Source organism: Coptis chinensis, chromosome 2 (genome assembly GCF_015680905.1).
Source record: "Coptis chinensis isolate HL-2020 chromosome 2, ASM1568090v1, whole genome shotgun sequence".
Classification (NCBI taxonomy): Eukaryota; Viridiplantae; Streptophyta; class Magnoliopsida; order Ranunculales; family Ranunculaceae; genus Coptis; species Coptis chinensis.
The window spans coordinates 54,068,162-54,084,684 of record NC_141457.1 but is presented as its reverse complement, the minus strand read 5'-3'; the positions used below and the strand labels follow the sequence as shown (position 1 = coordinate 54,084,684).

At 38.0% G+C, this 16,523-nt stretch overlaps 2 protein-coding genes and 1 non-coding gene across 6 annotated transcripts; all 3 read left to right on the top strand.

The window, feature by feature from the left end:
* The first annotated feature begins 439 nt into the window (after positions 1-439).
* LOC147516634 (large ribosomal subunit protein eL19y-like) lies at positions 440-2,700 on the top strand. The gene is made up of 5 exons (XM_086589156.1): positions 440-624; positions 693-815; positions 1,840-2,153; positions 2,360-2,421; positions 2,513-2,700. Exons 1-5 carry the CDS (start codon positions 513-515, stop codon positions 2,535-2,537), a joined length of 636 nt encoding a protein of 211 aa, XP_086445282.1. The 5' UTR covers positions 440-512; the 3' UTR covers positions 2,538-2,700.
* Positions 1,082-1,169, top strand: LOC147516635 (small nucleolar RNA Z101). Its single transcript, XR_015214657.1, has one exon. It is a non-coding gene; the product is annotated as a small nucleolar RNA Z101 (small nucleolar RNA).
* Positions 2,701-3,330: 630 nt separating the features above from the next.
* LOC147516633 (Tetratricopeptide repeat (TPR)-like superfamily protein) lies at positions 3,331-14,296 on the top strand. Of its 4 annotated transcripts, none has more exons than XM_086589154.1 (8): positions 3,331-3,768; positions 4,303-4,369; positions 4,456-4,495; positions 4,581-4,713; positions 5,194-5,265; positions 7,503-7,583; positions 13,815-13,876; positions 13,996-14,296. In XM_086589154.1, exons 1-8 carry the CDS (start codon positions 3,478-3,480, stop codon positions 14,060-14,062), a joined length of 813 nt encoding a protein of 270 aa, XP_086445280.1. In that variant the 5' UTR covers positions 3,331-3,477; the 3' UTR covers positions 14,063-14,296. The 4 variants fall into 4 exon arrangements, with proteins under 4 accessions (XP_086445280.1, XP_086445278.1, XP_086445279.1 ...); XM_086589152.1 differs by having other exon boundaries at positions 13,755-13,876; XM_086589153.1 differs by lacking the exons at positions 13,815-13,876; positions 13,996-14,296 and adding an exon at positions 12,608-13,340.
* Positions 14,297-16,523: the final 2,227 nt, after the last annotated feature.

Sequence of the window (16,523 nt, the reverse complement as noted above, 5' to 3'; positions counted from 1 at the left end):
TCCACGATGAGAGTTTCAAGAACTTCCCTTGTTGATTTAGAAATAAATCCTAGTTCAACAGAAGTATTGATTCCGCCGTCATATGAATGGTTGTTGCTGAATATGTTCCTAATTTCCTTCATATCTTGTAGGTGATCAGTCGGTTCAAGCTTCTCTATAAACTAATTTTCCGATCAGATTCAGACCGCAAGTGAGTTGAGTGACCCTCTTTAAAATAAACAAGTTTAGCAATTAAACAAAGCGGATTTTGACCAAGTTGATATTGTCATATTGTACAAGAAGGAAAACTTGTAAACTCATGGAATTGTTGAAATCTCAGGAAACCAGATCCAATTTACAATCCAGTGTAAACAGGCCCCTGGGCTCAACCCACTTAAAAAGCCCAACAACAAAAAAACCCTAATCCAGTAGTCTCAACAGCCCTAGGATATAAGCTCTATCTCTTTTATTAACCGAAGTCTCTTTTTCAGTGAAGAGAGAAAGGGGAGGCGGAGAAGAAGAAAAACAAGAAGATGGTGTCTCTGAAGCTTCAGAAGCGGCTGGCGGCTAGTGTGCTCAAGTGTGGTAGGGGAAAAGTCTGGCTTGATCCAAATGAAGTGAATGAAATCTCCATGGCCAATTCCAGTACGTCTCATTTCTTTGTTTCTTTTTCTATTTTTTTTTTTATTCATTTAGTGCGTTTGGATTTGAAGGGCAAAATATTAGGAAGCTGGTGAAGGATGGTTTTGTTATTAGGAAACCAACTAAGATTCATTCGAGGTCACGTGCTCGTCGTATGAAGGAAGCTAAGAGGAAGGGTCGTCACTCTGGATATGGTAAAAATGTTTTCTTTTTTTATTAAAATGATTAGATTATGCATTTGATGTATTGTTATAATAAAACATTTAGAACAATGATAGTGTTCAATGATACTAAGATGCCTTTGTGTTAGACGACTGAATATGTACTGTTGATAAGCATTACTAGTTGGGTTTGGGTTTTCATAATCTGAATAATAACTTATTGGGTTTGGGTAAAGGCGGCCTTAATGATGATAATATTGATGACGAGTCTGAGAAAGAAATCGTTTGCTTCTCTTTGGTTGTGGCAAATGAGGAACCTCATTTTTTAATGGGTAATTTGCATCTGAATGTCTGTGATGCTATCACCTTGGAGATCTGATGCCTTTTTTAAAGATACATATGTTATGTTTGTTTATTTATTTATGTATAAAGCCCTAATAATCGTCTGCCTTTTTCTCTTATTTTAAGGCCATAAAGTAGAAAAATATTTAGCATGCTGTTGACTAGATTCGTAATTCAGATTTTTAATTGTCATGAAATCGTATTGATAATTTCTTATTAGAGAAATAATTCAGAATGACATTCTTAGTTGAAGGACCTATGGAGGAAGTGCTTTAAAAAAGTGTGCTTTCGGCCAAGTTTGCCTTCGAAAATCATATTTGTGAATGTTGATCATTGGATCGATTGTTTTCCAGATTCAAAGTTGTTATAGATCACCTTTTCATACATATATGATATTATCCATTTTCTACATGTTGGATTGAAGGAATTCATGCAAGTCATTTGCTTTTAACTTAAAATCAATCATAACAGATAGAATGTGATAAGAACAGAAACATTTTCTCTTAAATATTCTGTTAATGTAAGACCTAAATCAGCCTTTGTATGTAGCACCTAGAGAATCTACATATTCTCTTTTGGAACATATATTTGAGAGTTGTGTTGGGTATTTCTGCTCTTATGACAAGACATGAACTAGGCTTTTTAGTTAAACACCAATGGCTCGATTAATCAGTTGCCTGAATGTTTTGTGTTCATTGTTGTGAAATGCTTGTAGGTAAACGCAAGGGTACGCGAGAGGCTAGGCTTCCTACAAAGGTTCTCTGGATGAGGAGGATGCGTGTGCTCAGGCGGTTGCTCCGCAAGTACCGGGAATCAAAAAAGATTGACAAGCACATGTACCATGATATGTACATGAAAGTTAAGGGTAACGTGTTTAAGAACAAGCGTGTCCTGATGGAAAGTATCCACAAGTCCAAGGCCGAGAAGGCAAGAGAGAAGACCTTGTCTGACCAGTTTGAGGCTAAACGTGCTAAGAACAAGGCCAGCAGGGAGAGGAAGCATGCCAGGAGAGAAGAGCGTTTGGCTCAGGTAAGATTGTGAATAATTACCTAGGATGGGTTTCAGTTCTGGAACTATTTTGATTGAAAATGCATTTTCTTACAGAGCCATTGATTATCAATTTTATCATTGTCTTGTTTTTACTTTGCTTATTCTTCAAAGAAGCATTTGATCAGGATTTAGTTTTAGGTTGTGAAGCAATTCTAATTTGTTGTCATTGACTTAAACTGCAATAGGGACCTCCTGGAGAACGTGCACCAGCTGCTGCTGCACCCCCAGCAGAACCTCAACGTGCAACGTAAGGAATTCCGTCATTGAGTTTACTCTTCTGCTTCATTTTATAAAAGTTGCAATCTTTCTGATATTTTGTTTATGTTTTTGTGGTGCAGTGGAGGTAAGAAAGCAAAGAAATGAGATGTTTGAGTTGCAGAGGTTTAAGAGTGTTTTGTTAGGCATGTAGAAGTGTTCTTTTTAGAAGCTGGAGTAGTTCTCGGACATCGTACTCCAGTTTCCGTTGTTCCTATATACCTTGAATGGAGACTTTTATTTTTGGAAATCTTAACTTCGTTCGAGATAATTTTTTGTTTTCATTATTATGTTTTGTCCTGATGCAGTTGTTATGATTATGATGTCGAGCTTAATCGTATTTGATTGTGACATAAAAGCATGTAAAATATATTAGGTGGTTGTTGATTCCGAAATGAGCCTATTTCAGAGTATATTGCTATCAGTCGTGCAATTGGGTGTTGGTGAGGAGGGATTATGATCACCCCCTACAGAGCTGGCCACTTGCCCTTAATTGCGTTTTCTTGTTTCAGAACAATGATTGATCAACCACTTGCCTATTGGAAAATTAATTTTTTTTGGTAACTATTTACGAAGTCCAAAGTTAATATGCTTGGTTAATAGGAAGTGGTGCCTTGTGATGGAAAATCTCAACTGGGTTTGGCTTTGGTTCATATGCACGAGGTTGCTAAGTAGTATTGGTATGTGGTTTTTAATCCCTTAACCAAATGTGGAGTAAAGTAGCATGCTAATGTTCTCCATGACCTTTAGTTGGACGATTCACAATGATTTTGACAAATTTATACGGTACCAAACGCATTAGATAGTTTGTCCCATGGGTAAAAAACAAGCTGACCACACGCTAATCGCTTTTTATTTTGTTCATTTTTAGTATTTTACTATGGTGGTTATTGGGTGTTAACTTTGGCGCCCTTCCCAGTTATGCTTCCATCAATCCATCCTTACAAACCTTATCCCCATTTCTCCTTCTTCCTCTCTGCATCTCCAGTTAATTAGCAATTACACCGCTTCATTTTACTTATCCATTAATTCAGTTTTGCTAACTGACATGGGTTTTGCTTCCACACTGTACTCGCACTTCAACCTTCCAACTTCATATTCACATTTTCTTCCTTCCAAATCTAAATTTGGTCTCAAAACTCCCAATGCATTACTTTCTTACGCCTCTTCTCCTTCGAAGAAAATGCCGTATCATAAAAATGTACCTCCATTTTCATCTAGTAAAAGATTCTTGGTCCTTCCTTCAGTATCAGGTATTTGGAATACAATTATAGGTGCTGGTGGTTCCTCTCAAGAAGCCTTGCTTGCTATCCGACGTGGAATGTTGCTCTTCCGACAGGTACCCTTTATTTTCTTCCTCATATTTGTACACATGCTCAAGTATGTACTTAAGTTGTATGTTAGTGATAATACAAGTGCATTTTCTCAACATTTCACATGTTAATTGGTGTGGATGTGTTGGAAATTGGAATGCACAAGGGATTAATTATTTACTTGGGGAAGTTGGGAATCCCACTTTGTATTGCAAATATTTATGAGATAGGAAATATATATAGGGACATCTAGAGAAACTTTGAACATCCTCTAGAATTTTACAGGAAGATTTACACTGCGAGAGCGTGGAAGAATTTCGGGCGTGACTTCTCTTTGAATTGCTTCCTATGTTTTTAGTATTAACAGTAACACGTCAGATTTTCTTGTAAAAGTTCCCTTGGGCATTTGGACACACTCTTTATATCCACACCTGCATCAAATTCCCAAAATCTGTTGCTAATGAATACATTGATCCCTTTGCCAATTATTATCAAATCCATGCATCATTATTGAGTACTACAGTGTAATACTTCTCATCATTTTTCATTTGGCTCCCAAGGGTGATGTTCCAGGGTCATTAGTGGAGTTTGACAGAGCTATTGAATTAGATCCTCGACAGAAGGCATGTAGGTCACTTGTTTTCTGATAATTCAACATATCAATATTTCTCAATCGTATTTGATTGATATTAGCTTTTTGTGGCCCTTTTCAGATCTTTGGCAGAGGGGGCTAACATTGTATTATCTGGATAGGTACTTTTAGACTGAATGCTTATTTCTTACCATAGGTTGCTTAATTGAAATTTTTTATTGAGATACAAGGTCGGTATCTTTGTAGGTTCGAAGAGGGGGCTGAGCAATTCCGGATAGATGTTGCACAAAATCCTAATGATACAGAGGAGTCGATATGGTGTTTCCTTTGTGAAGCTCAACTGTATGGAGTGGATGAAGCAAGGAGAAGATTCTTGGAGGCAAGTCAGTGTTTGTTGGGTACTGTTATTTCTTTCCTCTCACTCTTAAATCTTGCGTCTCATTTTTATTATTAATAGGTGTTTATACACCTGTAATTACCTTAGGAATCCAATTGTTTGTAGGAATGAGGCATCACAGTCGTTCTGTAAAATTTTAGAATCCTCTAATAGTTGTTCCACAGAATATTTAAGATACAACAGATTCACCTCTATATGGTAGTTGTTTGCCTCCTCTATTGGATGCATCTATCAATTGTCTTTTGTTAGTGTTTCCACCATTTGATGGTTTGAAATCTTTGAATGGATTTTCTGCAAAAGCCAAATGCTCTGGTGATATACTTTAGTTGCTATAAAAAAGAAGTGTATCAATAACATTTGTGCTTAAGAAATCAAGATGGAGCTTCAGTTATGGTTACAGAATTGTTTTTCCCTAGTATGTTGACTATAGTGCTGATTTAACTGCTTATGACTGAAATGTAGGTTGGTCGTGATCCACGACCTGTCATGCGGGAATCTTATGATATGTTTAAAGATGGCGGTGATCCAGAGAAGGTGTGTATTTATGTTTTTTGTTTCATCTATAGCAAAGTATAGGTTGAACCATTGTTTGTTATGTGTTTTGTTGTGCCTCAAATATTTGATCAAATAAGAGCTTGGTGAGTGTGAAATTCCATAAACACGGTTTTGCCATTACAAAGCTGCAATGTTTTGAATGGATTAGTACAAACATTTTGTTGTGCAAAGTGCAAACATTTCACAGCACCAAATCAGCTTTTATTTCGTTGCTTGCCAGTACTATATTCTTCACACTTGTTCACATGATTCTGTCTGTTTCCATAGATGAGTGAGATTTTAGCTCAATAGTGGTCTTTTCCTGTCTCTATCATGTTTTGTGCTATTTTCTTACTCTAGTTCAGGTCTGGTAGAACTTGGTGTTTGTCTAGGTGCTTAAGCTTCAATTTTAGCAGAATTGAAGGCAAGCTGAGGTTAGGCAGGACCCCTACCGGTTTTATTAATGTTTCACAAAATTATATTGTGGTGTACAAGATTCTGTCGCCATCCTCTCGGATAATGGTATACAGTTCCCTTGGAAGAGGGTTACATGTGAAGCTAAATGGGTCAGTAGCTATGTTACATGGACACACCATATTTTAAAAATAATCCGTGTCAGATACGTGGCTGCGTATTTTTGGTATTGTGTGTAATTAGCTCAGTTTTTGGTATTTCTCTGTGTAGGATACGGACACACATGTATGTGTCAATGTAACTTAGATCAGTAGGCTTGCCAATCTTTGTCAATCAATTTGTTGCTCAATTGCATGTATATCAGTATATGCTTGATCTGAAAGGTCTCTAGTCACTGTAGTCCATAGTCCCAAAACCTATGGTTCATTACTAGGAGGTGGTCTCCATTGCTGTCCCTCGATCACCTCATTCAAAGTACTTATATCCTTTAGGCCTGTGAGATATTTGGTAGTGCTCGAGACTTTCTCTTCAAGAATCCCACATGCAGCCATGTCATGCCAGAAATTTGTGCCGATTCATGAATGTTCCCCCATTAGCTATAAAATGCTGAGTGGAGTCTTTAGCGTTCTCTTGTGTTAAGAATCTAACACCATGTCCAAGAACAATCAGTCCAGGTCTGCATAGGCCAGAAGAATTTTCGCTGAATCAAGTGCTTGTAGACCCAATCCACCCATAGAGATTTGTGTTTGCTGGCAATTTGGATTACATGTTTGGCAATGGTGGCCGGTTTGTTCCAAGTATCAAGGTTGACAACTCCTAATTTCCCGTCACTTTGAGGCCTGCATATAGTTTTCCATGCTACCTGGGCAGTCTTTTTCTTCAGATCTGCACCAGTTCAAAGGAATTTGCTGCATATTGTGTTGATTTCTTTGACAATATCGGGAGAAGGAAAAATCTTCTCCAGTAGATCTGCATGCAATTCAACATTGAGTTTATAAGTTGGACCCTCCCAGCATATGTTAAGAAGTTGAAGGTCCAAGTGTGGACTCGAGCTAGGGTACTATCAAGTAGAGGCTGACAGTTAGCTACTGAGAGTCTAGTGGCTAATAGAGGTAGCCCAAGTAAGTGATAGGAGGCTTCACAATGGACATACCCAGGATAGTAGTCTATTTCTCTCTTTTTCAACTCAGAACCCCCTCCAAAAAGTATTGTACTCTTAGATGGGTCAGCTTTCAGTCCAGTAAACAAATGGAAGACATCAAGTGCTTCTTTAAAAGCATATGCAGTGTTTAAGTCGGCTGTACTGAAAACCATAAGCCATCTGTGAAACAGAGATGGGTAAGTAATGACCCCTCTTGCTGTTTTATGAAGAATAAGACTGCCGAACATTTCCACCAGCTTGACAAAAAACAGGGTTGATAAGGGACAAGTTTAAAAGCACTAGAGAGACTCAAGGAGAAACAATGTTTGTAGCACTAAGATGAAATCCATATTTTTTTTTAGTTTTTCTCTTTGAGTTTGTTAATCCATCGCCATACTTGATTTGAACTTTTGCTTGTTTAAGTTGTGCTGATATCTTCTATTAAGACTGCAGCTCACACTCTCCTAAGTAACAGAAATCCAACAATGTGATAAAAAAAAGCCTATACCCTTAAGAGAGTTGAACAGCAATTTGACTTTGAGCTATTCCAATGCAGTCATAGTGGACTAATCTCATACTGAAATTTGAACAATTTACCTGTTCAAAATGACAAAAAGTTGTGCAGGCCACATTACTTGGACTGTTTCCTTATTCTTCTACTCATTGTGGTTTGTTCTTACAGCTGGTTTCTGCATTTTTGCTTGGAAAGGAACACGAATTTTTCTATGCTTCTTTGTATGCTGGGCTGTATTATGAATCTCAGGTCTATTCTTGTAATCCTTCCCTGCTGAAATTTATGTAGATTTAGTTCCCTTTAAATTTTATGCTAGTGATATCTCAATCTCATTCAGAAAGTTTGTCCAAACTGAATGAGTTGCTATTGGTACTGAACAAATGACGAACACCAGATCTTTGGAAAATATAGAAATACATACCCTCTTCTTATTGGGTCAAATAAGTGGTAGCTTCATGAAAGGCATCGATGTTGATGCATACTAACGTAATATTCCAATTATTCTTGAGAATTTATTTGGAACATACCAAATAGGCTTTGTGTGGAGCATGAGAATTTATGAAGACTTGAGTAAGTCTGTAGGTTTGAAGATAGAAGGCTTCAAGATTCAAGAATGAGTTTTGGTTCCCACTTGAGCTTATGTAGCACACTCCTTTTACAAAGTTCATTAAAAAAACACGTCCACTAGTTATATATAAAAACTACCACGATCAGTATTTACAGTTCTTGAAGGATTATGAAACCACTGAAAGTCAGCAATAATCTCAAAAACGTTTTTTTTATCGGTAGCAATAATTCAAAACTCCATTCCAAAATCTTACGACCAATAAATACAATAGATGCTTTGGAGCTAAACAGAAAACAGATTTAATTATAATACTTATTTGTAGAACAGAACACCCAGGCAGTGACATTGAAGATGATAGGAGTACTGTATTGGATATTGGATCCTTCCATATAGCCAGCCATCTCTTTGTCATCAGGCCCTGGAAACTATTTGTAGAATTGGAGACAAGAGAGCTTAAGACAATTCCTATTTGGGTTATTATGAAGAATTTTCCAATGGAGAGATGTGGACAAAAGAAGGATTTAGCCAAGTTGCTAGTGCTGTTGGTAACCTATTGTTTACGGATAGACCAACGGAGAACATGTCAAGAACTGCTTATGCCAGAGTTTGTGTTGAGATTAAAACAGATTGCAAGTATCCGGAGAGTGTACCTGTGGTACTTGATCAAAGGAGAGCATTTGAAGTCAAATTTGAGTACAATTGGATACCTGCTAAGTGTTCACATTGCCAAGTTTTTGGGCATACAAATGCTACATGCTCTTACAATGTAAGAAAGGAACATGATCCGAAACAAGGGGTATGGGTACAGAAGAAACAAGATGGCACTGATGAGATGAAGGCACATGAAGAGGAGAAGCAAAATGAACCTAAACAAACAACACTCCTAATAGAGGGGCCTAATAAGAAACCTGATGAGATTCATGAAGTGCTAACAGTACAAGATGAAAAGGAAGAAGGGTGGGAAACACCATCAAGGAGGCATAGTGTTAGAGTTAGGGAATAACATAACATGCAATCAGGGGTTACAAAGGAACAAACAAGTGATGTAAGAATGAGTCAAGGAGGGAAAGAGGGTAGTCCAAATGCAAAAAGGAATAAGCCTAATCCTATTAAAACACATGCAATTGCAAGTGGTTCGGGGACTACAAACAAAACCAAGAAGTTGGGTGAACAAGTTACAGTGGTGAGAAAAGAGAGTAGAAGCAAAGATTTGACCAAGATGGGTCAATCTATACATCCCCACTTGTTTAAATGATACAAATTAGATGTTGGAACATGAGGGGGCTGAATGCGGGATTCAAACAAGTGGAAGTCAGAGAGATGATCAAGAAACACAAAATTAGCCTCATGGGGTTGGTAGAGACAAAAGTGCAGCAACAGAACATGGATAAAACTGTTCGAAGGTGCTGCGAAGGATGGAGTGTGGAACATAATTATATTTCTAGTGACCAGGGTAAGATTTGGATATGTTGGGATACAAATATGTGCAAAGTTAGAGTGATAGAGAGGGAACTGCAGCACATAACAGTGGAGGTTACTCTACCAAGTAGCAAGGTTTTCATGGCTACGTTTGCATATGCTAGTACTGATTTGGTTACTCGGAGAGAGCTCTGGCATAGGTTGGTTAACTATTCATATGTGTATCATGGGCCATGGGTGGTATTAGGGGACTTTAACTCAGTCCTGAGCTCAGAAGAGAGAGAGGGAGACCTACACATCCGATCCATTATACTGATTTTTTGTAATGTGTCACAATGGCGGGACTCACGGATATGAAATACAAGGGGAATTTCTTAACATGGAATAACAGGAGAGGTGTTAGAATATGGCGAAAGCTAGATAGAGTTCTAGTAAATTCATAATGGCAAGATGAGTTTGATGAAGAAGAAGCTGAGTTCTTGAACCCAGACACTATATCAGACCACTCCTCTATAATAACTTACTCTTTGAAACAAAAGGGTCAGAATAAAAAGCCATTTCGGTTTTTTAACTTTTGGACTCGAGAGGAGGGATTCTTGGAGACCGTCCAGCAGGCTTGGGCAAATGAAGTAGTAGGAAACCCTATGTATGTATTCATGAGAAAGATTAAGCTTGTAAAAGGAGCATTGATGGAATGGAATAGAGAGAGGATTGGGAATGTCAAGACAAGAGCTCAAACAAACAATGAAGAGATGGATGTCATTCAAACAAAGATGCAAACAGAGCCTTTGAATAGGGATTGGATTGAGGAAGAGAAAACATGTATTAGAGAGTATGTCAGAGCTGCAAAATCAGAGCAGTGTGTGAGATAGAAATCAAGAGATCAGGTGATCAACTTGGGGGACAACAATACAGGGTACTTCTACAAATCTGTCAGAGCAAGGAGGTTAGTGAATAAAATAATATGTTTGAGGGATGATGAAGAGGATATGGATGATATAGGAGCTGAATGTGTGCAGTTCTACAAGGAGCTCTATGCACCAGATGGGTTGCAGGAACTAGAATTTACTTGTTTTGATACAAGTCCCTAAAAAAATTATTAGTAATGAAACAAGTGAACGGTTAGTGGCAGATATCACTAGGGATGAAATAATTGAGGCTTTGGTATGCATAGACAGTGATAAGTCCCCAGAGAATGATGGGTTCTCCTTTTTGTTTTTCAAAGCTTCCTGGAGAATTGTGGGTGATAAGTTTGTGAGGGCAGTACATAATTACTTCAGGTCTAGCAGGATGCTTCGAGAAGTAAATGCTATTTGTATCTCTCTAGTTCCAAAGACACAGACTCCTACAAGTTTGAATGACTATAGACCTATTGCTTGTTGCAATGTGATATACAAGTGTATAACTAAGGTTATGACACTGAGAATGAAACCTATCATGCATGATGTGGTGTCACTCAAACAATCAACTTTCATACCAAGAGGGAGCATATAGGATAATATTCTTTTGTCCCAGGAATTGCTCCACAATTATCACAGAGATGCTTACCCCCCAAGATGTGCGGCTAAGATTGATCTTAAGAAGGCATATGACTCAGTGAGATGGGAGGTTGTTATTTTTACACTCAGAAGGATTGGAATACCGGAAAATTCATAGGCTGGGTGAGAGAGTGTATGGGAACTGCTTCTTTTTCTATCATGGTGAATGACACTCCATATGTGTATTTTATGGGGAAGAGGGGAATAAGGCAAGGGGATCTAATATCACCATACCTATTTGTTTTGGTTATGGAATTGTTCTCTGACCTCATGACACAGGCAACCACAAGGGGAGAATTTAAATTGCATTATAAATGTAAGGAACCTGTTATTACTCATCTTTCATTTGCAGATGATCTAATTGCGTTTATGAATGGGGATGTTGCTACAGTTAGAAGCCTAGTAAACACTCTCGGGAAATTCAAGAATTGCTCTGGACTTGAAGTGAATGTGGGCAAGAGTCAGGTGATCTTTGCAGGAATGAGTGAAGATATGTGTGAAGAAGCCAATGGAGTTTTACAGTTTTCAGTTGGTACTTAGCTAGTTAAGTATCTTGGGTTACCTCTTATCACAACTAAACTCTCATATACAGATTGTTTACCTTTGGTTACTAAAGTGGCAAAGAGGATTCAGAGTTGGAAAGGGAAAAGTCTGTCATATGTAGGAAGGACACAGTTAATCAAGGTTATGCTAAGCAACTTAAACATTTATCGGATCTCTTCATTTATTTTACCAAAAGGAATAGTGGAGGAGATTCATAAATTGTTTTGAAATTTCCTATGGAAAGGACCAGATTGTACTACAGCACATGTTCTCATTGGTTGGAAAGATATCTGCTATCCATATGAAGCGGGGGCCTGGGCATAAGAAACTTGGAGGTAATGAACAGGGCAGCTAACATGAAACATATATGGAACATTGTCAGTAAGAAAGAAACATTATGGGCTCAGTGGGTGTGGAAGAATTTAATCAAGGGGAAGGTTTTTTAGGACATGAAAATCCCAAATGATTGCTCATGGAGCTGGAGGAGTATTTTGCAAGGTCGATATGATGCCAAGAATATAGCATACTATCAAGTTGGGACTGGAAATGATATAAGTCTGTGGATGGACCCCTGGCATCCAATGGGCATTTTGAAAGGTTACTTTTCTCCAGCGTTAACTTATGACTCAAATGCAAGCCTTAATGCAAAGGTATCAAATCTGATTCATAATGGTGAGTGGCAAGTGCCGCGAACACTCAGAATACACATGCCAGAGATAATACAACAAGCTGAAGATGAGGTGGAAATTTTTGGTGGTTTAGATAAAGTTATTTGGTCTGCATCATTGCATGGGGAGTTTCAGCTCAAGGAAATGTATCATAATCTAAAGAGAAAGAGACAGTCAGTTACATGGTGGAGTCTGGTATGGTTTGCGAACAAAATTCCGGGGCATTCTTTTACTTCGTGGATGTTATTTCAAGATGGTATTAAAACGTTGACTAAATTAAAGGAGCAGAAGGTTGTGGAGTCGGATTTATGTGTTATATGCGGACAGAAGGCAGAAACAGAACGTCACCTTTTCTATGAATGTGGTTTTACACAGTACGTGTGAAACAATATGCTCATGAGAGCTGGATATCAGAGAAACATAGAGGCAGACTGGGAAGATGAACTTGAGTTGATTAGTGGAGTGTGCAAAGGCAAAGGATGCAAAAAGGATGCAATTCGGTTATGTGTTAATGTATTTTTCTATTGGGTATGGCAGGAACGAAATGCAAGGATATTCGAGAATAAGTACCGCATTGCGCAACAGGTGGTGGAACTGATCATTAAAGATGTGAAAATAAAACTGCACAGTATGGAGCTGAAGATGGTGGAAGAGCCCGATAGAATGAGATTCATGCAACTCTGGAATCTGGACGTAAGTTATCACTAAGGAACCGATTCTATGCAAATGGGAAAGAGTAGAAGATGGCATCACAATACTGAACACTGATGGCACGCTACAGGGCATCATCGGAGGGTGGGCAGCAGCTATACGAGACAATGAAGAGCATGTAAAGGCAGCAGCTAAAGGAAGATCCAGGTTTATCTCTATTGCACTTATAGAACTGGAGGGACTATACAAAGGCTTAAAGCTAGCACAGCAGCATCACATCAGCAGGGTCGAAGCTAGGACTGATTCGACCAATGTTATTTCATTTGTAAGTAAAAAGAGTGAAGTGTCATGGGCAGCAAGGAAGATTCTAACAGATATGTTGGAAATTATAGACCAAATGGAAATGTTTTCTATTAAGCATATTTATAGGGAATGTAATAAGTTAGCTGATGCTTTAGCTTGTAATATTCCATCTGTTAGATTCATTGAAGTTGTCCCTAGCTCATTTTCTGAGGATATAAAGAAAATTGTATATGATGATGCTATGGGACAAACTTATATCCGATTGTAACTCACTCTATTCTTATTAATGAAAAGGGGTAGGGGACCCCGTTAACAATCTCGCTTGCCGATCCAAAAAAAACAAAACATTGAAGAAATATCCAGCTCAGCTTCCACTGACAACATGGATGAGTTTTGTCAGTGGAGCACAATCAGCAGTCTTCACTGAATTCATACAACACAAACCAAGTGCATGGAAGCTTGCTTGGATTTAAATATCAACTTTTGGTCTATAATTTATGGCGTAAGTAGCAAGTTTAGAGCGTTCATACACTTGAGTAAGTTGCCTGCAATCTGCTAATACGATGGACCATCAATGAGTTTTCTAATATAAGGAAAATATTGAAGTTGCAAACTAATATATAAACAAATACTCTGAGTTAGATTTTGATTTATTTTCTTTTTAATTGCTGCGGTTCTTGTTGTTTAAGTCATATATGAGCAGTTAGAAATGAGTTTTTAGTTTTTACAGTCATCTAGCATGTATTTGGCATTGAATCTTCCACAACCAACACAAGTTATCTCTGTACAGAACGATAAAGAAGCTGCGAATCGTCACATAATTGCTGCATGTCAGTCTCCATATTGCTCAAGGTTTGCATACAGAAACTTGAATATTGTTGTGCAAACTATGTTGTGAATTTCAGCATTTTTATATGCGCCAAGTTCTGTGACATACAAATATTTATTTCCCTTTTCATTCTTCATCACAGGTCTGATGATTATATGGCCGCGCTTGCTAGGGTTCACTGTCTTTGTCGTAATTGGAGCATAAATTAACCCGTCATTTAAGCTCCAGAGCTGTGTAGACGTGGTATTGCATGTTTCCAGTTGGAACACGAGTTAATTTCTATTGGGAAGGCTCTGTGCATGTCAAAAACCTGTATATTATTGTGGTTGTATTGGAAAAGATAAAGCTGTGTATCTTGAATTCCTGGATTAATCATGTCTACATTTTTTGGTAAACCTCTACGGCTCTACTAATCATTAGATATTGAAAGGCTGTTTTGTTTAGTTTAGGCGTTTAGCCATTCCTTTGAAGTAATGCAACATCTGAATAAGTAGTCAAACAAATGGGATAATGGGCCTAATAGTAGTGGAAGTATTTACTACTTGTATCAGATTGTTGGCTTGCTAGCCTGTGGCACAATTAGGAGTTTTCTGCTTCTCTTGAACCTGTAACTGATACTCACAATCCCTGTAAGCGCGAAAAAAATTGAGCGGCGGTTAAGGGATTTTGTGTGGGGTTCTACAGAAGAAAATAGAAAATACCATCTCCGTGCTTGGGAGAAAGAGGATGGTGCACTATGGAAGAATGTAATTGTAGCCAAGTATGGAGCCAACAACGACGGTGGATGGCCTAATAAAGTGTCGCACTCTCATCGAGGTAGCTTATGGAAAGGGATCCTCACGGTGATGCCTATTTTCTGTGATGGTGTTAGTCATATCTTGGGCAGTGGGAATCGTATACGCTTCTGGTTGGATGTATGGGTTGGGAACAGTCCGTACGCGTTAGCAGATCAGTTTCCTCTTGTCTATCAAGTCTCCAATAGGAAGTTGGGGGTGGTACAGGATTATAGTAGCATGGATCCCAATGGTGTCAGTTGGAACCTTCACCTTCGAAGGGCGTGTAATGATTGGGAGACGGTGCAATACGTTAGTATTTTTGCTCTATTGGAAAATATTGTCTTTGCAGAACAAAGTGACTCTTGGAGTTGGAGGTGGACCAAAGAAGGAATTTTCTCTGTTAGTTCTTTCTATGAAGCCTTGCAAGCCCGTGATAGTCCTTACCAAGTGACCATACAAAAAAAAAACACAGGTTAACCGTGTTTTTTTTGTGTACTTTGGGGAGATCCTAATTTCCCCATCTAGTGGGTAACACTATCTAGCCCTAGATTTTTTTACTGGTCTGCGTTACAAGGCCGCACACTAACGGCTGACTCACTGATTCGTAGAGGTTTCCCCCACTTGTTCTATGTGTAGCAGTTTCAATGAATCCATCATGCATCTGTTTTTAGTATGCCCTTTTGCTTTGCAGTGCTGGACAGTTTTTATGCAACCGAATGGGGCCACTTTCCCAAGAATTGCATAGATTGATAATGTGGAGGAATGTTTAGTTGCATGGCAAAGGCTGAGAAGTAGGGTGTTTGGAGCGAAGATATGGAGATTGGTGCCCTATATCTGCTGTGATTTGGGCTATATGGAAGGCTAGAAACAATCACATCTTCAAGAGGAGACCACCAAACGTAGCGCGTACTTGTATCAAAGTTGAGGCATTTTTGTGGTATTGGATTTCCGGCTTAATGGAAAGAGCAAACTATGACGTCAGGGACATTGTTATGCATTGACATGATATCATCGCTGAGGCGAGGAGCTCAAGGGATTAGTACTTTTGGGGAGTAGGTTGTGGTGTCCTTGTTTCTACCTATATGGGTTTTTGTTTCTGTCAGTACTTGTAGGTCTTGAAAGTGAGGTCCTCTCTCACTGATCTGCCTGTTTGGCTGGCATTATTGTATACTAGCTTTCGAACCCGTCCTACGAACGGGTACCGTTATATTAAATTATTCTAAAAAATATTTGAACTTTGTAGATAGATCCACTTATGAGATATGAATATTACATTGGTCACTTATCCAAATTTCTTACAACATGAAAATCACACTCCAGAAAATAATGATAATAATAACGCACTTTTATAAAAACCCTTCGAGTTCTTTTTGTTGTTTAATAATAAAAATTTGATAAAAATTTTGTGAGAATGCCCAATGAGGCGAAATTCATATTGAATATACTTGAATAGGAAGTCATTCCCAATCATATACTTGTTGAGACATTTCCACTACACATAAAACAACAATGTTTTGAGGTTAGTTCAATGCATTAGCATTTAATTTTTTATTTTCCGTTAAATATTTTTTGAGATCAGTTCATTGCATTTGTATACAGTTTTTGATTTTCTGTTAATTCACCTTTGAGGTTAGTTCAATGCAATTACATTCAGTTTCTGATTTCCCATTTTTCAATTTTTGTTAATTATTCTTTGAGGTTAGTTCCATAAATTTGCACTTAGTTTTGGATTGCGTGTTAATAACTCTATGAGGTTAGATCAATGCATTTGCATCTAGTTTCTTATTTCAAGTTAATTATCATTTGAGTTTAATTAGTTCAATGCATTTGCATCCAGTTTTCGATTTTCCGTTAATTATTTTTTAGGTTAATTTAATGCATTTGCATCTAGTTT